At 39.6% G+C, this 27,721-nt stretch overlaps 4 protein-coding genes across 4 annotated transcripts; all 4 read right to left on the minus strand.

Annotated features, from left to right (window-relative positions):
- Window positions 1-1,780: 1,780 nt before the first annotated feature.
- Window positions 1,781-5,692, minus strand: LOC115589431 (uncharacterized). The gene is made up of 5 exons (XM_030430270.1): window positions 5,647-5,692; window positions 5,186-5,530; window positions 4,913-5,023; window positions 2,035-2,069; window positions 1,781-1,906 (listed from the first exon to the last, which is right to left on the minus strand). The coding sequence occupies exons 1-5, from the start codon at window positions 5,690-5,692 to the stop codon at window positions 1,781-1,783; spliced, it is 663 nt and encodes a 220-aa protein (XP_030286130.1).
- A 6,358-nt stretch (window positions 5,693-12,050) lies between these two features.
- LOC115590414 (uncharacterized) lies at window positions 12,051-13,385 on the minus strand. Its single transcript, XM_030431770.1, has 5 exons — window positions 13,340-13,385; window positions 12,900-13,244; window positions 12,604-12,714; window positions 12,471-12,488; window positions 12,051-12,382 (listed from the first exon to the last, which is right to left on the minus strand). Exons 1-5 carry the CDS (start codon window positions 13,383-13,385, stop codon window positions 12,261-12,263), a joined length of 642 nt encoding a protein of 213 aa, XP_030287630.1. The 3' UTR covers window positions 12,051-12,260.
- Window positions 13,386-20,119: 6,734 nt separating this feature from the next.
- LOC115588971 (uncharacterized) lies at window positions 20,120-25,093 on the minus strand. The gene is made up of 6 exons (XM_030429649.1): window positions 25,017-25,093; window positions 21,974-22,166; window positions 21,495-21,839; window positions 21,290-21,400; window positions 21,149-21,183; window positions 20,120-21,040 (listed from the first exon to the last, which is right to left on the minus strand). Exons 2-6 carry the CDS (start codon window positions 22,077-22,079, stop codon window positions 20,828-20,830), a joined length of 810 nt encoding a protein of 269 aa, XP_030285509.1. The 5' UTR covers window positions 22,080-22,166; window positions 25,017-25,093; the 3' UTR covers window positions 20,120-20,827.
- A 468-nt stretch (window positions 25,094-25,561) lies between these two features.
- LOC115588961 (uncharacterized) lies at window positions 25,562-26,916 on the minus strand. Its single transcript, XM_030429634.1, has 5 exons — window positions 26,841-26,916; window positions 26,366-26,710; window positions 26,167-26,271; window positions 26,030-26,064; window positions 25,562-25,931 (listed from the first exon to the last, which is right to left on the minus strand). The coding sequence occupies exons 1-5, from the start codon at window positions 26,914-26,916 to the stop codon at window positions 25,809-25,811; spliced, it is 684 nt and encodes a 227-aa protein (XP_030285494.1). The 3' UTR covers window positions 25,562-25,808.
- Between the last annotated feature and the right edge of the window lie 805 nt (window positions 26,917-27,721).

Consider the following 27,721-nt stretch of genomic DNA (forward strand, 5'->3'; position numbering starts at 1 on the left):
GAAATATCTTTATGGTTTATAACCATAGGTTTATAAGCAAGCAACAGTTCCACACAGGGTTGTGGTTTCGGTAGTTACAGCATATCTAGTGGCAGCAAACGCAACATTTGTCTCCAGCGCGCTCTGATGCAGGCCTGCAGTCTCTCCCTGTCTTTGGAAGGATACAGAGTTTTTGTATTATTCATTTTGAGCCTTATATATGACTGGGACAAGTGTCAGTTCAACAGCACCTTGTATTGCACAACTTTAGAGATGAATGAGTGAATAAAACCAGAAACGGATCCAGTGGCGTTCAAAAGTAGCCTACCTGTCTGAAGTGTCCTGAAATGGACCAATGATGACCATTATGAGAGAAATCGATGCCTGAGATCATACTATTCAGATTTTACCTCCAAAAACAAAGACACATAGAATCGATACCAAACAACACAGATACTCTTTAATGTGTTCATGTTAAACCTTCCAGCACTTATTTCAAGGGTAACTGTTATTTAATAAGGAAACTGATTTAAAGCTCTTATTTAACCTGAGGTTAAATAATATGTTCAGCTTATTACTGGAGGAACTGCTGACACTGAAATAAGTCTCTTCCTTGAAGTTACATATGAAGTTATCAAGTACTTATGACTTTTAACAATGGCTTTAATTTGTGATGTTGATGGGGTAACGGGAGCCCACCCCCTTTTTCAGGCTATTCCATTATTCCTCATGATCAGGGTCATAAGCAGCTGTCATAAGACTTCACATAGGCATCTCTGTTTTATAATGGAGGCCGGAGAAGTTGCTTAGAGGTTCCACAATATGCTCAATTTCAGGTTTCTACACTTATTTCTGGCGCCTACTGAGAAATGTTTGCATGCTTTAATGTTCAAAAAACATTTTGTTCACCCATAATTTCCATCGCTGCAGCACCTCTATTCACCTTTTGAGGCAAAACTGCTCTGACTGGTCAGCCCTCGCAGGCCTGAGCAGGCACCACCCAATTTTTACCTCCAAAGTATTTATATAGCATCTACAAAATAGGTCAAATGTTGCTGCCAGGCCATGATAAATTAGTTTAAGACACAGATGTTGGCGCATAATCTGGGAATTATGAAGACATGCTTAAATCTTTACATTGTATCGGTGTCTGACCTGATCAGGGATCATTCATGTAGCTGCCGACACACTTTGCATTGAGCTCATATCACAGCGGAGATGGATGGCATCTGTCAACATATGCAGCCTGTGGACTGGATGGTTTCACGTGAGACTGTGCAGCATCTTTACACGAGTTTAGTGGTTGACACCTCTCTTGTGACACAGAACACATCCGTACCATGACTGTAACCATTTACTGTATGTTCCCCAAAGCTTCTACACTTAAGTTGTGAGGCTGGTCTCATGTGACCGTAAACCACTCTTCACTTCGTCGCTTTTTTTTTTTTTATCACTTCAACAGAGCTTTGATCTAACAGGCCTCATGATTTTAACCTCAGTCATGATCAGACCTCACTGTGCCACCTCTTCCTGTCAAACAAGTGATGAGTTGCTGATGTTTAGGGAGTTTTTATAGCCTGGTTGTGGGTATTTAATCCTCGGATTGAAATGTAAGGCAGTAAAAACTATGACACACAGGACAAAATAAAGAAGCAAGAAAAACATAACAAAAAAGGGAACATGAACATTTCCCTCTGCAGTGTGACAAAGTAGAGTTCTTATGAAAACCTGATAGTAACTTTGATAATATGGTGATGGTTTAAAGTGACTGTGAACCCACCAACTACACAACAGCATCAGTCTATGTTAGAGATGAGGCCTCATTTTCTTCCTGAGTCTGAACTGCAGTGACATCTGATGCAGGCCTGTGGTTTCTTTTTGACATCGGACGAAAAGTCACTGCTGCATAGTTCAGGTCATCTGAGCTCTGTGAAGGACAGTACTTCCAGTCAGTCGTTTCACTTGGCCAAGTGTTTGAGGAAAAGACAAAATCATTAAAAGCAAGTGATTGCACTAAAATACAAAGATTGAACAATGAAACTACATGAACTTCACCTCTGTCTGTCGTGGATTCTGTTCTTTAGCACAAGCTAAATGACAGAAACAAGACGCTGGTCAGTTGACAAAGTTTTAAATATTACTGTTGATGCATTTTATTTAACAGGAAATCACTGGTTCACAGCCACACAACCACTGAGATTGTGTCCTCTCTTGCTTAGGGCTTCCTAGGCTTAGTTGCCTATATATAAGTTGAAACTGTGTTTGGCTTTCGGCTAGAGGTAAAAGAAAGTGAGCTTACCCATCATTTCTCTGCTGACCTGATTGACCAAGCCAGTTCACCCCCATGGTCTGACTGTGTTTCAGTGTTGGCAATCCAACAACATACAGTTCATTCATAGACATTTACATGCAGAGAGTAACCAAACCAAAAACACAATCACAAAAAAAGTGGACAGAACAGACAGTATACTATACTCTACGTATCAGCAGGATAGCGAGGAACCTCTTTCACCAAGGCTGTGTGTGTCTGTGCTTGTGTTGTGATTTGTTTCTGACCAGTTATCTTGTCTTTCCTTACCCCATCTTATGGAGCCAGAACGGTGACTTTAAAATTTGGCATCCCAAAAAAAAATTGGCATTGAAAACAAAACCAGTACTGAAAAAAGAAACATTGTCATTGAAACATTTGTATTGAAAACAGTTGTATTGGCATTGAAACAAGTATTGGCACTGAAAAAAGAAAGTAATTCAAATAATTCAAATCCGAAAATCTTATCATTTTATTTTATTGGGATTTTTTTGGATTTTTCAATGACAATCTTCAGATTTTTTCTTCATGTCACTTTTTTTTCAGTGACAGATTTTTTTTACAATGTCAGTTTTGTCAGCCGTCCAGCCCCGCCTTCCCGCAGGCTGCTGCCATTACCTTCTCAAATGATATGCAAACCACGCTCTACTTGCCCCTCCCCTCAGGCCCCTCGCTCTCGACGCCAAAACTGTGACAGAAAGTTGAAACTGAAAATCAGTGACACTGAAAAAAAACTGACATTGTAAAAAAAATCTGTCACTGAAAAAAAAGTGACATAAAGAAAAAATCTGAAGAAATCCCAATAAAATAAAATGATAAGATTTTCGGATTTGAATTATTTGAATTACTTTCTTTTTTCAGTGCCAATACTTGTTTCAATGCCAATACAACTGTTTTCAAAACAAGTGTTACAATGACAATGTTTCTTTTTTCAGTACTGGTTTTGTTTTCAATGCCAATTTTTTTTTTGGATGCCAAATTTTAAAGTCACCGTTCTGGCTCCATACCATCTCCTCTCTATGCGTTCATAAAGTAAAGTACCTTCCTTTCATTCAGCATTCAAGGTTGAGATAAATCCACCTTTTACTCCCAAAGGTTTATAAAAATATTCAGTGCTGTTATCAACTCCTGGTGTTTATTCCTCCAGAAGTCATGGGGTCTGCCCACGGCTGTTTATAGGACTATTGAAAAGACTAGAGCCAGCTCTAGGCATATAGGCCTGTATAGGTGGATTCTAAGGGTGCGTCATCCATGGGAGGGCGCCACAAATGGGGGGAGAAAAAACGAGAGAGATTCATTGATACTGTAGCGGAATCACAATGCCCACAAGATTGAAACCACCCGGCTTGCCAGCTTACTTCGGACAAGAGTATCTTTGTTTATTAATCAGTAAATAGCAGTTGTGTGCAGTTAAAGTGTTACTGTTAATACTCCACACCTTAGCTTTCCCAAATATATATGCAGTGTCTGTGTGAGTGTAAGAAAACTGATGGTGAAATTGACTGCGACACAAGGGAGCGCTAGCTAAAATCTTGCCTAGGGCACTAAATTGGTCAGGGCTGACACTGGAAACGAACCTCACAAGTCAAATGTAATTCAAATATTAAAACATGTTAATTTAATACTAAATGAACATTGCAATTACCCTTCAATTGCGTTTTTAAAAAAAGTTTTTTTTACGGAAAAGTGCAATGGAACAGTCATCAAAGTCAGAAACTCGGTTCTGTCAAACCCACTTTTTGACCTGATGCCAAATTCCTTCCCCCAATTTTTTTTTTAAGAAACTGAATATATTACACAGTTATAATCTTATTTTGCCTTAATAAATAATGATAATAATAAGATAATAAGAGAACAAAAGCAGGACACACTGGAAGATAATGTAACTGTCAGGCCAAACTAGTAGAAATTAAAACAAGAAGACAACAAAAGAAAAGAAAGCACAAACACATACACATACAGGCATACATCCACCCACCAGCCCACCCACACACACACACACACAAACAGGAACACACACACATATGCATTTACTGTATGTACACCGATCAGCCACAACATCAAAACCACTCACAGATGAAATAAACAACAACGGCCACTCCAGCAAAATGCTGGTCCATGTCCTGGTCCTGGCACCCAAGGGCCACCCAACACACACCAACCACCCAAACACCATGGCAGACCAAGCACAGCGCACCCCCTGATGGTAACGGCCCACGAGCTGGGAAAACGCACCCCCGACACACCACAAAAACCACTCGGAAACTGATTTAAGGCAGTAAAAAATAACTATACATAAATAATAATAAATAAATAGAGAGATAAAGCAGTGGATCAAAGGAAAGATGCACTAATAGAATTAAGAAAAAGATTTTAACATGGGCTCTTGCAGGGGTTTTTGGAGACAGCCTCAAGTGGCCACTCGAGGAGCTGCAGTTTATGGTTCCTTCCTCACTGGCTTTATTTCTGGCTGCTTGGTTCCAACTTTATTCATCACTTTGGACCCTCCTTCCACACTCACACTGGTGATTCTGTCAGGTAGGCTCAGCCCCCCTTACCTTACAGCCATGCAGGACAGCAAATAGGGAGGCTGTGTGAAAACGCAATAAAATTAAGTTCAGTTACCTTTCTGAAGCTTTTTGATTTTAACAGCCAGACAAATGGCGACGATCACGAGGACCACAGTCAGACTGCCCAGGATCGCACCCGTCAGCCTTGTTGTTCCACCAATCACTTCTACAGAGAGATCACTGAATTAGACTCTATATTTTCTCTCTAGTCACTTGAGATCTGATTGATATTTACGTTGAAATTGACAAATTACATTTTTGAGTGACAAAAATGAAACAAAATAAGCAACAAATCACTCAGAGGAGAGACAGCTTACAAAAGTCTTACCTTGAACCTCTAAATATGTTCCACTGACAATAACTGGGGCTCCGTTTAAAGAATATCCACAGAAATACAGTCCAGAGTCGGATGAATCCACTTGTTTGATTCTGAGAAACAGAGTGGAGATGTTGGAGCTTGTTTCAAATTTCCCACTTTTAAATCCATCACAGAGTGTCGCCGGTTCTGTAGCCTTGAACATGTGGGAAACACAGTGGGGCTGGCTTCTCTTGACCACGCTGAACCAGATTATCTGAGTTGGGGAACTGGTATAGTTGGAGCACAGCAGAGAGACATCATCACCAGTCTGAACCTCCACAGTCTGTGAGTCAGAGCCCGAGACAGAGATCCAGCCTGAAACAAACAGCAGAGAGAGTCATCAATAAGCTGTCAGCTAAAGCAACAGCAATATAATCAGTGGTCTTATATAATTGAATCAAGAACAGTAGTTTAATAGTTTTAGTACTTACCGAGGCTGCAGAGAAGTAAAGCTTTCATCACATTGAAGTTACTCATTATGCGTATGGGCATGTCACTGAGCTCTTGTCAAGGAATTTGAAGAGGCGGAGTGATTTTTCTTTTTCTTTTCACGTATATACTGCATAGTGTCACGTGCGCTGACCACACCAATGCTTTTGAGAGAAGAACCCAATACAATCCAGGCCTTAATACGTGACTTAAGAGGTGTACGGTGACACAGTGTTAACCCATCATGTTCGCAAGGCCACAAAGTCATACAGTTATACATTGAGAGTTTTGTTGTTGCAGGTAATCAAGATCCACACTATTCCATTACAATATAAATGCTTGTTGACCATCACATGTTGCCGGGTATCTTCTTAAAAAAATATAAAAAATTAGATTTAAAAGCAAATTCCAGCTGCTCATTTTTCCATTTTGTCATCTTGTTCTGTTAAAAAAGTGACTTTTACCCTACCAAAAAAATTATGAAAATTAAAATGAACACCCAATTTGGGGAATTGTCTTGCTGTTTATGCTCCTGAACACGTTTCATATAGAGGACAGAAACATTTACCGTGGACACGTTTAATGAACAGAAAAAGTTTTATACAATTGACTTTATTGCTCTGCTCAACACTGGGTGCACTGGCCTGATCAAACATTAGCATCATTAGCACTGGCATCATCACTGCTTTCCCATAATGTAGTGTTAATAGAACTGTGGTTACAGTTTACTTTCAAGACAGTGTTGAGGGGTCTTTGAGTTATTTTTGTACTGTGGAAACATGAACGCTTTTCTCTGGTATGGTTATGATGCAGAGAAGCGAAGGCCAAGCTTCCTGTAGGTGACACCTCAGCCATGATACAGATAGCTCACTGATACAGACACCTTTGTTTTATTACCACAGTGGAACAGTGGGCAAGTGAAGCTCATACCACGCATTTTATTTTTCATTCAGACAGCATATTTTCCCACACATGCATGATTTAACACTAGAGTTAAAGCATTATATTTATTCAGTATGCATGTTTCAGATCTTGTCAGCTGGACAGTAAAAGCTTCAAGTTAACAGACCTCATAGTTTTCACCTCAGTAATATTGAGGCTCTCTCAATACCCTATAAATTGATTCATCTACTACATCGATGAATCGATTTATATTCCTACGATCCAACTACATCGATCTGTGCTCGGCAAGTTGGCCTTCCAGGCTACATATCGACTAAAAATTGTTTCAAATGGTAAAGAATCTATTCTATTGATACTAGGAAATTGCACATTGGATTTAAGCACGGCAAACTTTAAGAATGTATCTGAAATAATGGCTGCAGAAACAATGTAAGATGGTATCTAAACTGTATTAAACAATATGAAACATAATAAATATATGAACACAAGTAAGACCATACAAAAGTCAATTGGAGGTATGGATTCTGGAAGTCTTTCTGAATGCTGCATTACATTATTTGCTAAAGAACAAACAATAGGTCTGATCAACTCATTACAATGAACCATTATCCAAAAACATTGCTTTAAATGCATTTTGACTAATGAGGATGATGTGTTGGCTTCATAAGTATTGACATTACAATGCAAGGATGTGCAAAAGCCACGAAAACAGCCTTGTCTGAAGTCTCTGGTTTTATTCCTAGTTTTTTATAGGGTGGGTTTTTTTTTTACACTGTGAAAGTTACACACTGCAGAAAATGGCATGTAGCTGAAGACCAATCTTCCTGTGGTTCAGCCAACTGAGACTGTAACTCTTTCAAACCAACCACACAAAGCACACTCACAATGAAAAAGAGAGAGGGGACCTGTTGTTGTATTTTTACTTTTATTTTTTCATTTGTCTTCTATTGCAGGGTGAACAGGTTCAAAAAAGTTGTACATGGTGGAAATGGGGCTGATTTCTATGGATGAAAATAAAAATGCCACACCTCTTTTCACCCTCTGTCTGAATGCTCTGTTTCGGTGCCTGTCTCTTTAAGTCCAGTGTGCTCTGATTGGTCAGTTTTCACAGGCCTGAGCAGGCACCGTCCACTTGAGTTTCTACATCAACTCTGCTGCCGAAGATGTTCTGGAGGCGTGGCCTAGGGCAGTGACTGTTTAACTGTGACATCACAACCTTACAGACACCCAGCTCGTCTAAAGGCACAGTTTCTGAATATAGACTTGAATATAGACTTTTGATATTACATAATACGGGATGCTTAAACAGGTTAAATGTTACTAGCAGGCCAGTGGTAAGTTAGTTTAAAACATGGATGTTTAGGGGCAGACTGGCAAATATGAAATCATGCTTAAATAAAGCTTTAGATTTTGTGTCTGACCTGATCTGGGATCCTTCACGTAGCTGCAGACACACTTGCATCCAGCTTAGTGCAGATAGATGGCACCTCTCTGAATTGTATGCAGCCTCTAGACTTGAGGGTTCATGACAAGGTTGTGTAGCATCTTTTCATAAGTTCTGACACCTCTCTCGTGATAGAGGCCACGTGATTTCCACTTCAGCCGTGATCAGACCTTACTATGCTGTCTCTTCCTATCCTGTTTTAAAGTCACTGACTTAAACTAATTTTTATGTTTGAAACTACACTGTTGCTGACAGTCATTTAACTGGTTCCTCTTTATCAAACTCCAATCATGTATGTCTGCTCCCAGACTGAAATAAGAAAGGCAAAATTCAAGAAATGAGGAAGCTGACAAAAAAACAAAAATCAGCCTGAGCAAGAATATTGAGCAAAAAACATAGTTTAAAGTTTGAAGTGCCGGTACAGCAACCAACCACACTAATGCACATCAGTTTATAAATAATAAAGCAAAATTTCCACTTGCAGCAGCAGTTCCAGGTGCTTCCTGGGTCTATCTCGTGGCTGAATAAATAGCAGTCTCTACTTCTTTTTCAGACCTCTGGTGTGATTTTGTTTTCGGTCGAAATGTCACTGCAGCATAGTTCAGTTCAGCTGAGGTCTGTGAATGAAAGAATGTTCAGTCACTCATCTCACCTAGCAGACAAAGGACTTGAAGTGTTGTGCTGAAATACAAAGATTTAAAGATGCAACTTAAATTTACCTCTATCTGTTGGGGAATCTGTCCTTCAGCAAGAGCTAGAAATGACACGGACAAAATGTCTGGTTAGTTGACACTGTTTTAAATATAGCTGTTGATGCATTTTGTGGAATAGGAAGTTGTGGATTTGTCTATCATATACGCAACTTAAAACAAAAAAAAAAATAGGATGTGAAAAATACAACAAAACTCCAGTCACCTTTCTGAAGCTGTTTGATTTTAACAACCAGACAAATGACGACCAGCATGAGGAAAACAGTCAAACCGCCCAGGATCACACTCGTCAGCTTTGTTTTTCCACCAAACACTTCTACAAGAAAGATCGCTGAATCAGACATTTTATCTCCAGTGACTTCAGATCAGATTAATATTTAAATGGAAATGAATTACATTTTTGTGAAAGAAGAGAATTTAAAAAGCTGAACCATCTTCCATCAATCTTAAATCTTACTCTTAGGTCACCAAAACTAAATGTTACATTGGTACAACAATCTTACCTTCAACCTGTACATACGTTGAACTGATAATAACTGGGGATCCGCTCAGATAATGTCCACAGAAATACAGTCCAGAGTCAGATGAGTTCACTTGTTTGATTCTGAGAAACAGAGTGGAGATGTTGGAGCGCATTTCATATTTTCCACTTTGAGATCCATCACAGAGTTTTGCGGGTTCAGTAACCCTGAACATGTGGGAAACACAGCGGGGCTGGCTTCTACTGACCACTCTGAACCAGATTATCTGAGTGATAGCACTTGAAAAGTTGGAGCACAGCAGAGTGACTTCTTGACCAGACTGAACCTCCACAGTCTGAGACTCAGAACCTGAGACAGAGATCCAGCCTGAAACAAACAGCAGACAGATTCATCATTCAGCTGACAGAGGATCATTGGCTTCATAGGATCTATCAGTACAGTAAATCATTACCAGTACTTACTGAGGCTGCAGAGAAGTAAAGCTGTTAACACAGTGGAGTTCCTCATTGTGCGTATGATCGTGTCACTGTGATGGTGCTTTACAACACTAGGATCCTGTCATGGGGTTAGAAGAGGCGGAGAGTGTGTGTTATACATACTGCATCTTGATATTCACACAGTGTTTACCCATCGTATTGTCAATTCCACTCAGGCAGTCTTTTGCTAAATGTTATTCCAGGTCATCTTAAAGGCCTGATAAAAAAATATATTATTCAAGCACTTTGGACCTGCTGGTTGACCACCACATGTTGGCTGATTGCCTGTTTTAAAAGCAAAATTGTGTCATTTGACCTTGTTCTGTATGAAAACGTGACCCTAATTTTAAACAAAAGGGCCAAATCATGGAAACCAAAATGAGCATCCATGTTTTTTGGGGAAATTTCTTGACGTTTATGTCCCTGATCATGTTGTGAATATGTTCAGACTGCAACAAGAAAGAATAATTACCGCACCCTTGTTCAGTTAAACAAGAGTGATTGTACCCTTTTGTTGTTTTATTTAAGTTGTTAAATTTACAGCAAATATATTGTACACCGTGTACGCTACTTAAAACAGTTACTGTTATTGGCATCATCACCAGTCCTTTTTGATAATTGTTTTTTTTTCCTTCTCTGTCTGCTGCAGCTACATGTTTTTGCTAGTACGAATTTAATCAGGCTGATCTACTCTATAACTCTCCAGATGCACTCGGGACATTTTTGCAGAAGCCTCCAACAGCCGCTGGAGAAGGACCCTCTACTCTGCCATTTACACGCTGTTTACACGCCATTTACGCTCTCTGAAAGCATGTAGCATGTCCAACTCGTAATCTCGCCTAGGGCACCAAAATGGTCAGAGCCAGCCCTGATCACCCTACATCATTTCACACTTTTAAGAGAGATGTATTTTTAGACAGGAGGAAGTTTATTTTCATTGTGAAACATTTCTTGCTCTTGTGGAACATGATACAGACACAGATAGCTCACTGATGTCTGTCACCACAGTGCAACAGTGGGCATGTGGTTGCTGTATACATTTGTTTTCTTCATTGCAAATACATAATCTATTCGATACATCATGTATTTAAGTCAGACTTGCAGCATACTGCAATGATCAAATGAGGTTCAGAGACTTTGTATGTCTTGTCTTTATCCGTGGTGCGTTCAACAACAGGAGACATCGACAAAAACATCCACATTGCTCACACTGTGAGAGCAGCAGCATGCAGCTGACGGTCTGGCATCTTGTGGTTGAGACTTCTCTCACAGGCTGCCACAGACAGCACTGAAGACCTCACACTAGATCTAACATGTGATATATTGTTATATGCTACACAAATGAGTTTGAACTAGTTAAAACGACCTACTTCTCAACCAGTGATAATGTTAAAATGTTTGACCGTGTAGGCACATTGGGCTGAGGATAATACAGATGGTCATTTCCACCCAGAGTTGCAGTTCTAGTCGTGTCCAAAGTTTTATTGATGGCAGCATACTCATCATTCAGCACCAGCTCTCCAGCTCTTTATAACACACCCCTGTTTTTTTGGATCACACACACTCACCAGCTTTGTTTTTCCACGAGCCTCAGAATACTAAACTCAACTTTGCCTCTCCTTTGGTGGCTTCAGTCATGGCTAACATTAAAATGAAAAAAAAAAAAAAAAAAATCCACAGCAGAATCTAGCTCAGATCATTAAAGGCTTCAACAATCTACACAATGAAACAAAAACTTCACCATGTTACCATCAAAGTGTGAATTGTGATTGCTACAGAAATGATTAAGATAAATATGTTTATTTTATTTCAAAGAATTGATATGACAGACAGCCATTGGCTTGTTAATCCCAATTTTCTTTATTTCACAAGCTTCACTGCGTTCTGTCATGTCTTCAACACGTGCAGCCCGATGCAGAGTGAATGGTTTCATATGTGGCTGAGCAACTGTCACGCTGCTTTAGGCATCTTTTCACAAGCTGTATGACACTGATGCAACGTGTGGAGGTTTGAGTTTGATCTGTGACAAATGGCTTGGTCTCAAAGAGCTCGATTTACCTCCACATGTATGCTCATCTCTATGAATAATCTGTTTATCTTTAGATTACTGTAAAAAAAACTCTTTACGAGGTAGATTTTTTTCTCTGCAAACGTGAATGGTGTTGCTTGTGGTATTGATGCAGAGAGCTGAAGACCAAACTTCTTGTGGTTGAGATCTCATGAGTGATGAGTGCTGTGCAGCACCACGAGGGATAATGGGCAGCTGGAGCTTCAAACGCATTTGTTATGACAAACTCAACTGTTTATCAAGTAAAAATAAATGTTATTTTTATAATGAAATTACTTTATTTAGCATATTTTACACACATGCATGATATCACAGTCCAGGTATTCAATTTCCACATTTCCACCTCTTGTTTTTATCAAGAATATTGCCAATTTTGCACGGATATGTTATATTTATTACAATATGACATTTTTCATATACATACATGATCTTAATTCCTCCTACCTGTCCCTTAGAGACAACAATCACTAACGCATATTAATATGATAAACATAAGTTCTGCTCAGAGCTGCGGTTACAGTTTCTCTCCGCGTCTATCTACTGGCCGAATAAATGACACAAGTCTCCACTTCCCTCTCTGATGCAGGCCTCCTGTTTCTGATTGCTGTTGAATACAGTCTCAGTGCTGCATCCCTTAGGTCATCAGAGTCCAGATTCTGTAAATAAGAATCAGATAACTCCAGATTAGTTACCAAAATCAGGTTTTAATGAATATATCAAAAGAATCTCAAAACATGACTCACCTCTCTCCATTGTGGATTCTGTTCTTCATTATTGGCTGAAAGACAGATATTTAATGCCCTCTCAGTTAACTGACAATCACTGTTTAATAGGCTTTTCATCAGTTTCATGATCACATAATCTATGTCCAGTCACCTTTCTGAAGCTGTTTGATTTTGACAACCAGACAAATGACGACCATCATGACGGAAACAGTCAGACCGCCCAGGATCACACTGGTCAGCTTTGTTATTCCTCCAAACATTTCTACAAGAAAAATCACTGAATCAGACATTTAATCTCCAGTGACTTCAAATCTGTTTAATATTTAAATGGACACAAATTATATGTATGTGAAAGAAGAGAATTTAAAAAGCTGAACCATCTGATGAATCTAAAATCTTACACATAGGCCACCAAAGCTAGATGTTACATTGGTACAACAATCTTACCTTCAACCTGTACATATGTTGAACTGACAATAACTGGGGCTCCGCTCAAATAATTTCCACAGAAATACAGTCCAGAGTCAGATGAGTCCACTTGTTTGATTCTGAGAAACAGAGTGGAGATGTTGGAGCTCATTTCAAATTTTCCACTTTGAAATCCATCACAGAGTTTCGCAGGTTCAGTAGCCTTGAACATGTGGGAAACGCAGCGGGGCTGGCCTCTACTGACCACTCTGAACCAGATTATCTGGGTGATAGCACTTGAAAAGTTGGAGCACAGCAAAGTGACTTCTTGACCAGACTGAACCTCCACAGCCTGAAACTCAGAACCTAAGACAGAGATCCAGCCTGAAACAAACAGCAGACAGATTCATCATTCAGCTGACAGAGGATCATTGGCTTCATATGATTTATCAGTACAGTAAATCATTACCAGTACTTACTGAGGCTGCAGAGAAGTAAAGCTGTTAACACAGTGGAGTTCTTCATTGTGCGTATGATCGTGTCACTGTGATGGTGCTTTATAACACCAGGATCCTGTCATGGGGTTCGAGGAGGCGGAGTGTGTTTATTATATATACTGCATCTTGATATTCACACAGTGTTTACCCATTGTATTGTTGATTACACTCAGGCAGCGCTTAACTAAATGTTATTCCAGGTCATCTTAAAACCCTGATAAAAATTACGTTGTTCAAACACTTTGGACCTGCTGGTTGACCACCACATGTTGGCTTTTTTAAAAGCAAAATTGTGTCACTTCATGTTGTTCTGTATGAACATGTGACCCTAATTTTAAACAAAAGGGCCAAATCATGGAAACCAAAATGAGCATCCATGTTTTTTGGGGGAATTTCTTGACGTTTATGCCCCTGATCATATTTTGAATATGTGCACACTGCAAAAAGAAAGAAACAATTACCACAGCCATGTTCAGTTAAACAAGTGTGAGTGTTTTCTTTTGTTGTTTTTTAATTTAAGTTGTTAAATTTACAGCAAATATATTGTACACTGTGTACGCTACTTAAAACAGTTACTGTCTATTGGCATCATCACCAGTACTTTATGATAATTGTTTTTTTCCTTCTCTGTCTGCTGCAGCTACATGTCTTTTGCTTGTACAGTTTTAATCAGGCTGATTTACTCTATAACTGTCCAGATGCACGCGGGAGATTTTTACAGAAGCCTCCAACAGCTGCTGGATAAAGGCACTGTAGTCTGCCATCTACACCACTCTCTGAAGCATGTAGCATGTCCAACTCGTAATCTACTTTTAGAGTAGAGGGAGTTTGTTTCCATTGTGAAGCATTTCTTGCTCTTGTGAAACATGATACAGACACAGATCGCTAACTGATGTCTGTCACCACAGTGCAACAATGGGCATGTGGTTGTTGTATACATTTGTTTTCTTCATTGCAAATACATAAACTATTTGATACATCATGTATTTAAGTCAGACTTGCAGCATACTGCAATGATCAAATGAGGTTCAGAGACTTTGTATGTCTTGTCTCTATCCGTGGTGCGTTGAACAACAGGAGACACTGACAAAAACATCCAACCATGCAATAATTGTGAGTTGTGTTTTGTGGTTGTTGCTCACACTGTGAGAGCAGCAACATGCAGCAGACGGTCCGGCATCTTGTGGTTGAGACTTCTCTCACAGGCTGCCACAGACAGCACTGAAGACCTCACACTAGATCTAAGACCTCACACTAGATCTAATGTGATATATTGTTATATACTACACAAATAAGTTTGAACTAGTTAAAATGACCCACTTCTTAACCAGTGATAATGTTAAAATGTTTCACTGTGTAGGCACATTGGGCTGAGGATAATACAGATGGTCATTTCCACCCAACGTTGCAGTTCCAGTTGTGTCCTGAGTTTCACTGATGGCAGCATACTCATCATTCAGCACCAGCTCTCCAGCTCTCTGTAACACACCCCTGTTTTTTTGGATCACACACACTCACCAGCTTTGTTATTCCACGAGCGTCATGACACTAAATTCAACTCTGCCTCTCCTTTGGTGGCTTCAGTCATGGCTAACATTAAAATGAAAACAAACAAACAAAAAAACAAAAAACAGAATCTAGCTCAGATCATTAAAGGCATCAGAAATCTACACAATGAAATAAATATTTCACTATGTTACCATCAAGGTGTGAATTGTGATTGCTACAGAAATGATTAAGATAAATATGTTTATTTTATTTCAAAGAATTGATATGACAGACAGCCATTGGCTTGTTAATCCCAATTTTCTTCATTTCACAAGCTTCACTGCGATCTGTCATGTCTTTACAGTTTTTATTGATTGCTTTGACCTGCTTAAACAAACTGGGATCCACTTGGTTTTCATCTTCACTGTCTCAGCAGAGCACAAGACACCTCTTGCAAATGTGTTAACCCTTTCTCATTGGATTGACACATTTTCTCCACCCTTTTGCAGAACAGTTAACACGGACGTCATTCAAGCAGTCCAAACTCCATTGTTTTAGCTATGGTAACCAAACAGAAACCATCTGTTCCTAACTATTAGAAACTACCTACATCAGTATGAAATCACTAAAGCACCTGTTTGACACTCCTAAACACAAATCTTCAATGAGCAATCAGTCTGCAGGCCTTAAAAAGTGCAGCGGCTGTGTTGTTCTTTGCCAACATGGATTGAAGAGGTTTAAGGCAGATGAGAGTGAGAAATAGGTGCAGAGGAATGTCAAGGTTGGATAGCATGCAAGAAGATTTTTCCCTTGGTTCATTGCAAGAGAGGATAATGAATGTGATGTGGATGAGGCCATGTGGCCCCATCGTCAAGACAGAAGAGACTGAGTATCAATAGTGGCTATTTCTTATACTCTACAGTAATAGATTGTTATACTTTACTGTAATATTTTATATCTTTAACTTCTTTTCTATGTTTTAAAACAGGTCAGTTGTTCAGGAAAATGCTTGCTGTGAAGCTGCAGAAATGTTTTGTGAACTATGAGACTACCAGCTTTCTTATTTTCTTATACTCTAATAGATTTTATTTTGGTTTCCATGTCTTTTGTGTAATATTTACAGTATTTCAGTTTTCAGCCACAGTTCGGAAAAAAGAAAAAATTTGACAACAAATGGCACTGGCATGAAAGCTACGTAGAGTAATTGGCCACAATGACAAGCAATGGGGCACTGATTCGCACTGAGTGCTGTATTTTGTATTTTGTTGTCCACTGTGTAATGGTTGATTGGACGAGCTCATACACTTGTTTGCAAGTTGTGTTGTTTGAAGGCAAAATTAGCTTTTGTTGCATGTTTTAAATGTTTTGGCACGGTTAGAGCCTTTTGCAAACAAAATGAGTCATTATGACCATGAGTGCCACTGTTTCGGCCTGTGTGTTAACTGTTTTGAAAATGTGGAGTTTGAGTTGACTGCTGCATCAAAGCAATCAATAAAAACTGTAACACGTGCAGCCCGACGCAGAGTGAATGGTTTCATATGTGGCTGAGCAACTGTCACGCTGCTTCAGGCATCTTTTTACAAGTTTTAGGACACTGATGCAACTTGTGGAGGTTTGAGTTTGAAGTGCTGAGTGTGATCTGTGACAGATGGCTTGGTCACAAAGAGCTCGATTTACCTCCACATGTATGCTCATCTCTATGAATAATCTGTTTATCTTTAGATTACTGTAAAACAACTCTTTATGAGGTAGATTTCTTTCTCTGAGAACGTGAATGGTGTTGCTTGTGGTATTGACGCAGAGAGCTGAAGGCCAAACTTCCTGTGGTTGAGATCTCATGAGTGATGAGTGCTGTGCAGCACCACGAGGGATAATGGGCAGCTGGAGCTTCAAACGCATTTGTTATGACAAACTCAACTGTTTATCAATTAAAAATAAATGTTATTTTTATAATGAAATATAACAAAAAATGAAAAATAAATTTTATTTAGCATATTTTACACACATGCATGATATCACAGTCCAGGTATTCAATTTCCACATTTCCATTTTTTTTTATCAAGAATATTGCCAATTTTGCACGGATATGTTATATTTATTACAACATGACATTTTTCATATACATACATGATCTTAATTCCTCCTACCTGTCCCTTAGAGACAACAATCACTAACGCATATTAATATGATAAACATAAGTTCTGTTCAGAGCTGCGGTTACAGTTTCTCTCCGCGTCTATCTACTGGCCGAATAAATGACACAAGTCTCCACTTCCCTCTCTGATGCTGGCCTCCTGTTTCTGATTGCTGTTGAATACAGTCTCAGTGCTACATCCTTCAGGTCATCAGAGTCCAGATTCTGTAAATAAGAATCAGATAACTCCCAGATTAGCTACCAGAGTCAGGTTTTAATGAATATATCAAAAGAATCTCAAAACATGACTCACCTCTCTCCATTGTGGATTCTGTTCTTCATTATCAGCTGAAAGACAGATATTTAATGCCCTCTTAGTTAACTGTCAATCACTGTTCAATAGGCTTTTCATCAGTTTCATGATCACATAGTCTATGTCCAGTCACCTTTCTGAAACTGTTTGATTTTGACAACCAGACAAATGACGACCATCATGACAGAAACAGTTAGACCGCCCAGGATCACACTGGTCAGCTTTGTTATTCCACCAAACACTTCTACAAGAAAAATCACTGAATCAGACATTTTATCTCCAGTGACTTCAGATCTGACTAATATTTAAATGGACACAAATTATATGTATGTGAAAGAAGAGAATTTAAAAAGCTGAACCATCTGATGAATCTAAAATCTTATGCATAGGTCACCAAAGCTAAATGTTACATTGGTACAACAATCTTACCTTGAACCTGTACATACGTTGAACTGACAATAACTGGGGCTCCGCTCAAATAATTTCCACAGAAATACAGTCCAGAGTCAGATGAGTCCACTTGTTTGATTCTGAGAAACAGAGTGGAGATGTTGGAGCGCATTTCAAATTTCCCACTTTGAAATCCATCGCAGAGTTTCGCAGGTTCAGTAGCCTTGAACATGTGGGAAACGCAGCGGGGCTGGCTTCTACTGACCACTCTGAACCAGATTATCTGAGTGATAGCACTTGAAAAGTTGGAGCACTGCAAAGTGACTTCTTGACCAGACTGAACCTCCACAATCTGAGATTCAGAACCTGAGACAGAGATCCAGCCTGAAACAAACAGCAGACAGATTCATCATTCAGCTGACAGAGGATCATTGGCTTCATATGGTTTAGCAGAAAAGTAAATCATTACCAGTACTTACTGAGGCTGCAGAGAAGTAAAGCTGTTAACACAGTGGAGTTCCTCATTGTGGGTATGATCGTGTCACTGTGATGGTCCTTATAACACTAGGGTTATGCCATGGGGTTCGAGGAGGCGGAGTGTGTTTATTATATATACTACATCTTGATATTCACACAGTGTTCACCCATCATATTGTCAATTACACTCAGGCAGCGCTTAATTAGATGTTATTCCAGGTCATCTTAAAACCCTGATAAAGATTACGTCGTTCAAACACTTTGGACCTGCTGGTTGACCACCACATGTTGGCTGATTGCCTGTTTTAAAAGCAAAATTGTGTCACTTCATGTTGTTCTGTATGAACATGTGACCCTAAGTTTAAACAAAAGGGCCAAATCATGGAAACCAAAATAAGCATCCATGTTTTCTGGGGGAACTTCTTTACGTTTATATCCCTGATAATGTTTTGAATATGTGCACACTGCAAAAAGAAAGAAACAGTTGCCACAGCCATGTTCAGTTGAACAAGTGTGAGTGTTTTCTTTTGTTGTTGTTTTATTTAATCTTCTCACACTTTTAGGAGAGATGTATTTTTAGAGAAGAGGAAGTTTGTTTTCACTGTGAAACATTTCTTGCTCTTGTGGAACATGATACAGACACAGATAACTCACTGATGTCACTCACCACAGTGCAACAATGGGCATGCGGTTGTCGTATACATTTGTATTCCTCATTACGAATATAAACCATTTGATACATTATGTTTTTTTTGCACACTGCAATGATCAAATGAGGTTCAGAGACTTTGTATGTCTTGTCTTTATCCGTGGTGCGTTCAACAACAGGAGACATCGACAAAAACATCCACCCATGCAATAGTTGTGAGTTGTGTTTTGTGGCTGTTGCTCGCACTGTGAGAGCAGCAGCAGCATGCAGCTGATGGTCCGGCATCTTGTGGTTGAGACTTCTCTCACAGGCTGCCACAGACAGCACTGAAGAGCTCACACTAGATCTACGACCTCACACTAGATCTAACATGTGATATATTGTTATAGACTACACAAATGAGTTTGAACTAGTTAAAACGACCCACTTCCCAGCCAGTGGAAATGTTAAAATGTTTAGCCGTGTAGGCACATTGAACTGAGGATAATACAGATGGTCATTTCCACCCAGAGTTGCAGTTCCAGTTGTGTCCTGAGTTTTACTGATGGCAGCATACTCATCATTCAGTACCAGCTCTCCAGCTCTCTGTAACACACCCCTGTTTTTTTTGGATCACACACACTCACCAGCTTTGTTATTCCAACTCTGCCTCTCCTTTGGTGGCTTCAGTCATGGCTAACATTAAAGTGGAAAAAACATAATCTAGCTCGGATCATTTAAGGCTTGAACAATCTATACAATGAAAAAACATTTTGCCATGTTACCATCAAAGTGTGATTTGTGATTGCTACAGAAATGATTAAGATAAATATAAAAAAAACCCCATTATTTAATTTCAAAGAATTTGTATGACAGACAGCCATTGGCTTGTTAATCCCAATTTCCTAAATGCTTTAGAGAAAGAGACAGATCTGAGATAATCTTCATAATTATGTTTCTGAACATGTTGAAAATATGTTAAAAACTGCAAAGAGACAGTACATCTACTGTGCCTTAGGCATGTTCAATTAGCCAAGTGCTGCATGATTATGCAGTTGGCTGTTGTATTCACATTATGTAAAGTTAACATCAGTTAGGGTTGGTTATGAAAGGTTACATCTTTTGGGCCAGTGATGAGAAGGTACAACACTAAGTCACTCTGAAGACTGGGTGTGAATAAAGGTTTTCAATGACGGGAACTACACTTGCTGTACAGTAGTACTGCAGTGGTTTGTCATGTCTCAAAGATGTGAAGCCTGAACAGTGAATGTTTTCGACTTAGTCTATACAAATGTCACACTAAATGTTCTCACGCCTTTACAAGAGACATAAAAAGTGAATAGGAGGTTTATTTTACAGAAGCACACCACATTGCGAAGGGCCCATGGAAGCCAGCAATAATAGTATTTCTCTAACATATGAGCAATGATAACCAAATGTTATTTTAAACAAAAATACTCTCAATTACTTTTTTCAGACACAATGAAGATTTTATTTAGTAAAAGAGGGTAGCAATAGCCTTGAAGCTAATGTTACAGCTAGCATTACTAGCCAGGAGGTATAGCCAGTGAAGGAGCAAATATCACCTGAGAGAAAGTGAATGATGTCGAAAGAATTTCTGCATGTGTTAATGTACTGTATTAGAGAGAGAGAGCATATAGCTACATCTATATGACTATTCTTAGAGACAGGTGTTGATTTTGACTGCTTTACAGAAGAGACTTCTGACATCTATAATTTACTGCTCCCCTTTAAGATGTATTCTCACAGAGCTCACAGGCCTCATGGTTTTCACCTCTACCATGCTCAGACCACACAGCGCTGTCTCTTCCTGTCATACCAGTGATGCGAACCTCACTCACACCTCCACTGCTGCAGACCTCCATCTTACTCTCGCTGCAAAACACTCTAAGCATTCATCACTGTCCCTGCTGACTACTCCATCAGACACAAAATTGTGTCTGCTCTCAGATTCAGATCTAAGACACACAGCGTAAGCAAAAAAAGAGACCTTTTCACAGTGATATTAAGGCCATCCGGCTACTGCTCAAGCAAAACCCCAGCATCGTATGTTGAACGTGATGAAGAAACGATTCCACCCTGAGCTGCTGTTCCAGTTGTTTCCTGAGTCTTTCTGATGGCAGCATACACAGCACTTGACTCAAGCTGTTGCTCTGCTCGAGGCCTTCTGCTGCTTTTTGCTTTCGGCTGGAAACTGAGTGCTGCATAGTTCAGGTCATTAGAGGTGAGGTTCTGTGAATAGAAATACTTACAGTCATACATCTCACATGGTCGAGTTTGTCAGCAAAAATCAAATAATTCACTTCGATCAATCTTAATCTCTGGTTAAAATGTGATTACCTCGCTGGGTTGTGGATTCAACCCCTCTTTATGAGCTAAACAAAAACAATAATTACTAAATGACAGAAACATAACATCTGGTCAGTTAACTGTTCAAGTAATGCTGTTGATACTTTTTGCAAATTAAATCATAATACATACCTGTATGATGTTTCCTGAATTTGACAAACAGACCAATGACGACTATAACGAGGACAATAATGACAGCACCCAGGACCATGCTCATCAGCTTTGCTATTCCATCAAACGTTTCTACATGAGAGTTGTTTAAATGAAACTTTTTATAAATATTTTATCTCTTGTGGGTAGACATATCTGCTTCTTTCAAAAGACAGACAGGACTTACCTTGAACCTTTAAATATGTTGCACTGACAATGACTGAGTTGCCATTTGAGTAAAATCCACAGAAGTACAGTCCAGAGTCAGATGATGCAACTTCTTTGATCCTCAGAAAGAGAGTAGTGGTGTTGGATGACATGTTAAATTTGCCATTTTGAAATCCATCACAGAATGAAGTATTTCCGTCAGAGATCATCATATAGGAAATGCAGCTGTTGTTGGAGCTGTTACTTAATTTGAACCAGTATATGTGAATGGGATATCTGGTAAAGTTGGAGCAGAGCAGTGTGACTTCTTTACCAGGCTGAGACTCCACAGTGTGAAACTCAGCGACTGAGACGGAGATCCAGCCTGAATCAAACAACAACCAGAACAATGCTTATAAACGATAACAATGAACAGTCTAAACATTTAAGCTTTGGCAGATTATTGGAGCAAAATGAGCAATTGTTGTATTGAGAAAAAAAATTAGTTGGTGTACTTACTAAAGGTAGAGAACAAAGCTGTCATCAAGGTAAAGTTCATCATCATGCGCACAGGTTGACTGCTCCACTGCAATGGTTTTGTCTGAACTGTGCTCCACAAAGACATTACCCGACGCGAAGGGGCGGAGAGTTCTTTGGTTAATCCAGCCGCTCAGGCTCAAAAAAAAAATGCTCTCATGAAAAGTAACAACGCCTGCAAGAAAAAAAAAAAAAAAAGAAGAGATCTTGTTTAATAACACTTACAATCTAGGTCATGTTTAAGGAAAAGGAAACGTTCGTGTGTGTATTCGTCTATCCCCTATGAGGAAGTGTAATCTATGATGTCCTTTTTCCTCATCAGCTGCTCTTGTGCTATATCAGGATATATTATACAGCAGTGTATTATTACACACAAATACAATTTAAAAAATTCCATTTAAAAGTTTGATTTGTAAAATATGAACAAAATCTGAAGGTAACTCCAAAATCTCGGGGGTAGCATATCATCAGAGTAACTGACAGCAGCTGCTCTTTCTTCGCTATCCTTGGATGTAGCTAGTTACTGTTAGCAAATAAGCTCATGATTCAGTAAACCATGGAGCCAGTGGCCCTTGAGGTCGCTTGGATTGAGGCCTTGGATCATGGGAGCTCAGCTTAACTGGGTTTAGCGGAGTAAACATTTTTGGTCACTGAACTTGGTCTGAACACTGAGATCAGTTTTGAGGACAGGGGAAACCGTACATAGGCGAGTTGCAATGACTATTACCACGACTGTGGCTACAAGGAAGTGAAGACACGACGGGCTGGGTAAGGAGAAGTACTGAGTACCAGAGGAGTGAGAGACTGAGATCGGCATTGGACGAAAAGGCATGTAGAGCCTGAATATTTTCATTTTATATGTGTTTTACCACCTGAAACTATGACTCGTTCTTTTGTTACCTTGATATGTAACTTTTATTTCTACAGAGGAAGCGGGTCCTCTTTCATGTAGACCGCCATGTTGCGCTGCCAGAGTTCTACAGTAGCCCAGAATGGACAAACCAAACACTGGCCACAGGGAGGTCCTTTGGGGTTTTTAAGCAGCCACTGTCAGGAAAGGTTAGACAATGGTTATTCAGTTGGTTGCCGGCTGCAGTCTTACTACCAGGTGCCTCTAACCGCTACACTCTGTACTGTAAAATAATGAAATGGTAGAGATTCTCTGCCGATGAAGATGCTTTTTCCACATCAGGACACGTCAGAGTGTCGCATCATCCTCATATATCACCTTCACTTACCACCAGTGTTGGTCAAGTTACTTGGAAATAGTAATTAGTTACTGATTACTTCTCCAAGAAAGTAATCCAGTTACTTTACTGATTACTTTTTTTCAAAAGTAATTAGTTACTTTACTAGTTACTTTACTACATTACTTTTCAAAAACATGATGCACAGCCTGAATACGCTACAAAGCAATAGACCTTTCGTGGCAGCAGGAAATAAATGGACAACAGTCAGACATGAGATAAACAAACCCAGTGTGAGCCAATATTACAGTAGCACCAGCTCCCAAGGGGCTTTGCATCACTACCCTCCTCTTCTAGTAGGGCTGGGTATTGTTAAGAACCTCAGGATTCGATTTTGATTCTTCAGGTCGCAATTCGATTCAATATTGATTTAAATGCTTCGATATGAATTCAGTAATAAGCAGCAATAAACAAATAATTCATTGGAGTACCTGTTGATAATTTTCAAATTCAAAAAAGTAATCTTAAATTATAAATCTTTCCTCTAGGAAGCTCTAGTCTAAATGTAAACACAGGCACACGATGTGTTAAGTTATAAAATAGTACAACCATGGTTGAGCTGAGAAAGTGCCATTGTTTCTGGGACTGCGTCGTACATTTTTGTCTGACATAAAGAGACATAATCGCAGTCCCTCCGCCCTCCGGCTAGACGCAAGGGGGTAACACGTTGACACTGAGCCCCCTCTCCTCCTCAGAGGAGAGTGCTACTCGCGGGCGCACGGTGCAGCGGCCAGGATGAGACCGGCTGCGCTGGGAGTTTACGTTACAGTCTCCGAAAGAGCGGTGCGTCAGACATCGGCTACTCGCCTCCGCAGCTCTGACGGTCTTTCCACGGCGCATCACCCTCCGACCCTCAAGCGAGATCGCGGGCGAGGCGCTTCCAGCTGCTGGAGGCGGGGACCGAGAGGCGTCCGGCGAGGGACCGCCGCTGCAGTCAGCCCTGCATACGTCATTGTCACTCACGAGACAGTCTCCAAAAAAAATCACGGTTAAGTAACGCAGCAACGCAACCTGCTTGCGGGAAAGTAACAGTATTCTAATTACTGTTTTTGCTATTGTAATCCCTTACTTTACTCGTTACTTGAAAAAAGTAATCGGATTACAGTAACGCGTTACTTCTAACGCGTTACTGCCCATCACTGCTTACCACAGACAACATCAGAGGCTGTGGTTCTATTGTGAGGCTTTTTGCAGAAGTATATAGCAATGTTTCTAAGCGGTGGTGATCCGGCTTTCATGTGTGAGAGTAAATTAGCACCACGCAATATTGTGACCTACTATTATATATACCTCAATGAAGAGCTGTGACCAAACCAGAAGTAACTATGTATATACAGTAGTTATACACGGGTTACCGACCAAACACTCTATCCCTTATTACTGTTGTAATATAGAGCTATGTAACACTTATTTTAAAAAAGAATGTGTTCTTTAAGAGGCACCTGCACTATGTGCTGAATTATAATCTTCTCATAACATGACCTCGGAAAACACTAATTTCCCAACAAATGTATTAGTTCGCTGATGTGATTTGTTCTCAAGCTCAAACAAATCTCTAAAAACATATCAAAGCTAGTACATCTAACAGGGAGCCATATTCATACCTGACAATGATATATTTGTAATGTGCTTCATTCATACTATTGAAGAAAATGCTGCAGTTAAATAATCTTCTTGAGTGTAAAAAAAAAAGCGCACATGATCCTTACTTACTCCTTACTAATGTACACCCGAAAGAAGTTGATTAAATGTAGCATTAATATCAGTTGAAATCTTACCTGCCCAATGAGAGCTCTTGGTTAATGTTTGTAAGGCAGTGGAGATGGATGGGACCTTCATCTGCCGTGGTTTTTGCTCTGAGCAGAGTAAATGCTTTGAAATGAGAACGTGCAAGTGACACTTTTGCAACAGCTATCTTTTCGCAAGAAAGTGTGAGACTGTGCGGGCGCTTAGTCTTTCAAGTGTGACCCATGAGGAGGGGAGCCATGACAACACCAACAATGTGCTGTGAGATCAAAACATAAAGCACACCTTCACTTTATAAGTTATTCTATGGGAACATGAAGGCCTTCAAGGTGTGAGGTGAGGGTCCTGAGAACTGAAGGCCGATCATTCATGATAGAGATGCAGATACCTCACAGTCAGAGATGTTTGTCACCACAGAATGGTGTGCAACATGGCAGATTGGGTCAAATTCTATTGTAAAGATGTATTTGCTCACGTTATTATACACAGTTATGTTGACATACACAATATCACACTGTTTTTCAAATGAAGCTGATGATTTTTTCTTCATGACACAAGAAAGTCAGCCAGTAGTCTCTGCTTTTCATTTCAGACTTTATTCTCACAGAGTCAACAGACCTCATGGTTTTTCACCTTAGTCAGGCTCAGACCACACCGTGCTGTCTCTTCCTGTCAAACGAGGGAGGTGAAACTCATTCACACCTCCACTCCCGCGCATATCCTTTTGTCAAAACGACATGACACACTTTTGGTTGAGAGAGACAGTGGGGATATGGGGGCACAGACAGCAAAACAAAAATAAGCTTGAAATAAGCTCCCTGAGTCTATGTGCAAGCAGAATAAACAACATGAGTCTCCACTGCTCTCTCTGATGCAGGCCTCCTCCTTATTATTGTCGGTGAATAGAAAGTCAGAGTGGCGTCCTTCAGCTCATCAGAGTCCAGATTCTGTAAATAAAAATATTCATGTCAAACAGGTTAGTGTTTAAATCATTATTTATAATAAAGTTGAACCAGACAGCAATTTAATCAATCTAATTCACTACCTCACTGCGTTGTGGATCCTTTGAGTCTTTATGAGCTACATGACAGAAACAGAAAATCTCGTCTGTTAGTTGTTCAAAAATGGAGTTGTCAGTACTTCTTGGAAAGTGTTCATTTTCAAATAAAAATTAAGAAATACCTGTATGACTGATTTGGACCACCAGACCAGTGACAGCTACAACGAGGATGATAATGACAGCTCCCAGGACCACACTCATCGGCTTTACTTTTTCATTAAGTGTTTCTACAAGAGAGATCATGAAATGAACATTTTTACAAATATTTTATTTCTTGTGGGTAGACGTATCAGTTTTTTTCAAAAGTCAGAAAGGACTTACCTTGAACCTTTAAATATGTTGCACTGACAATAGCTGAGTTGCCATATGAGTAAAATCCACAGAAGTACAGTCCAGAGTCAGATAATTCCAATTGTTTGATCCTCAGAAAGAGAGTAGTGGTGTTGGATTTCATATTAAACTTGCCATTTTGAAATCCATCACAGAATGAAGTATTTCCATCAGAGACCATCATATAGGAAATGCAGCTGTTGTTGGAGCTGTTACTTAATTTGAACCAGTATATGTGAATGGGTAATCTGGTAAAGTTGGAGCAGAGCAGTGTGACTTCTTTACCAGGCTGAGACTCCACAGTGTGAAACTCAGCGACTGAGACGGAGATCCAGCCTGAAACAAACAGCGTGACATTTATCCATAAAGTAGTAATTTAACAGCAACCAAACAATTACGATTGTTGGGTTGCTATATTGACAAGAGGTTAAAAGTTGTATTGAAAATTATTAGTAGATATACTTACAGAATAAAGCTGTTACCAAGGTGAGGTTCATCACGATGCGTGCAGTAGGGCTGCAGCTCTGAACTGTGCTCAACATAGAGTGGTCTCGATGTATAAAGGTGGGTGTTTCTGTTGCTGCTCAAACTGAATGTTTCCAGGAAAATGGACGTCACTGCCACAAGGAGAGTGAGACACTGTAAATACGACGATAGGTTAAGATAAAATAAGCCTCTGTGGATTCATAGAGAGGGAATTTGGATGTTTGGGTAGCACAAGGGCTGAAACAAGGACAGATAAATACAGAAAATGGAAAAATTATAGAATTCAGAATGGAATTTAGAATAAGCATGCATTATTACTCAAAGACATAACAATAACAGCATAAAACGTACAATGAAGGTGTACATACGCAGGCCTAAACAGTTCTAGCCCAACCTGCTTCACCTATAGAAAGTCACGGAGAGAAATAGAAAGAGTCAGATTTGTTATTCTGGGGAACACAAATATAACGTAAGTGATGTGGCTATGATTTTCCTGTTAGACTCACTTGTCTGATTATGAAGCGCTTAAGCCATTGATTTATGCAATAGTAAAGACATTAACACATTTTATTTCTGTATGTTTTTATTTAAAGTAGAGATTAATATGATACAAAGGTGTGTTGTGTTGAAGGGCAAGTGTAAGTTAGTCCCAAGATCCCCCCCAAAACTCAAACAGGGGAAGATAATATTCACTGCCTGCAGATGGCAAACTTTCCTTTCAAATGAGCATTACCGCATCTTGTCATGCACAGATGGTGGTTTGAGAGGTGATGATTGTTGTGTCTTCTCAGAAGTCACAACTCTTTTCATCTGTTTTACTTCTCTCTCTGTGAGAACACTCCATTTGTGGTATTTCTACCA

Source organism: Sparus aurata, chromosome 10 (assembly GCF_900880675.1).
Source record: "Sparus aurata chromosome 10, fSpaAur1.1, whole genome shotgun sequence".
NCBI lineage: Eukaryota > Metazoa > Chordata > Actinopteri > Spariformes > Sparidae > Sparus > Sparus aurata.

What these genes read in the sequence shown, in the direction of transcription:
- LOC115589431 (XM_030430270.1), bottom strand. Translation starts at nt 5,692, where the DNA reads ATGAGTAACTTCAATGTGATGAAAGCTTTACTTCTCTGCAGCCTCG. An exon ending in TTTACTTCTCTGCAGCCTCG is followed by an intron (nt 5,531 to 5,646) that starts GTAAGTACTAAA and finishes TGTTTGTTTCAG; the next exon opens with GCTGGATCTCTGTCTCGGGC. An exon ending in AGAATCCACGACAGACAGAG is followed by an intron (nt 1,907 to 2,034) that starts GTGAAGTTCATG and finishes TGTCCTTCACAG; the next exon opens with AGCTCAGATGACCTGAACTA.
- LOC115588971 (XM_030429649.1), bottom strand. Translation starts at nt 22,079, where the DNA reads ATGTCTTTGTGGAGCACAGTTCAGACAAAACCATTGCAGTGGAGCAGT. An exon ending in AGCTTTGTTCTCTACCTTTA is followed by an intron (nt 21,840 to 21,973) that starts GTAAGTACACCA and finishes TGTTTGATTCAG; the next exon opens with GCTGGATCTCCGTCTCAGTC. An exon ending in AACATATTTAAAGGTTCAAG is followed by an intron (nt 21,401 to 21,494) that starts GTAAGTCCTGTC and finishes ACTCTCATGTAG; the next exon opens with AAACGTTTGATGGAATAGCA.
- LOC115590414 (XM_030431770.1), bottom strand. Translation starts at nt 13,385, where the DNA reads ATGAAGAACTCCACTGTGTTAACAGCTTTACTTCTCTGCAGCCTCA. An exon ending in TTTACTTCTCTGCAGCCTCA is followed by an intron (nt 13,245 to 13,339) that starts GTAAGTACTGGT and finishes TGTTTGTTTCAG; the next exon opens with GCTGGATCTCTGTCTTAGGT. An exon ending in AACATATGTACAGGTTGAAG is followed by an intron (nt 12,715 to 12,899) that starts GTAAGATTGTTG and finishes TTTTTCTTGTAG; the next exon opens with AAATGTTTGGAGGAATAACA.
- LOC115588961 (XM_030429634.1), bottom strand. Translation starts at nt 26,916, where the DNA reads ATGTTGAGCACAGTTCAGAGCTGCAGCCCTACTGCACGCATCGTGATG. An exon ending in AACATATTTAAAGGTTCAAG is followed by an intron (nt 26,272 to 26,365) that starts GTAAGTCCTTTC and finishes TCTCTCTTGTAG; the next exon opens with AAACACTTAATGAAAAAGTA. An exon ending in GGTCCAAATCAGTCATACAG is followed by an intron (nt 26,065 to 26,166) that starts GTATTTCTTAAT and finishes TCTGTCATGTAG; the next exon opens with CTCATAAAGACTCAAAGGAT.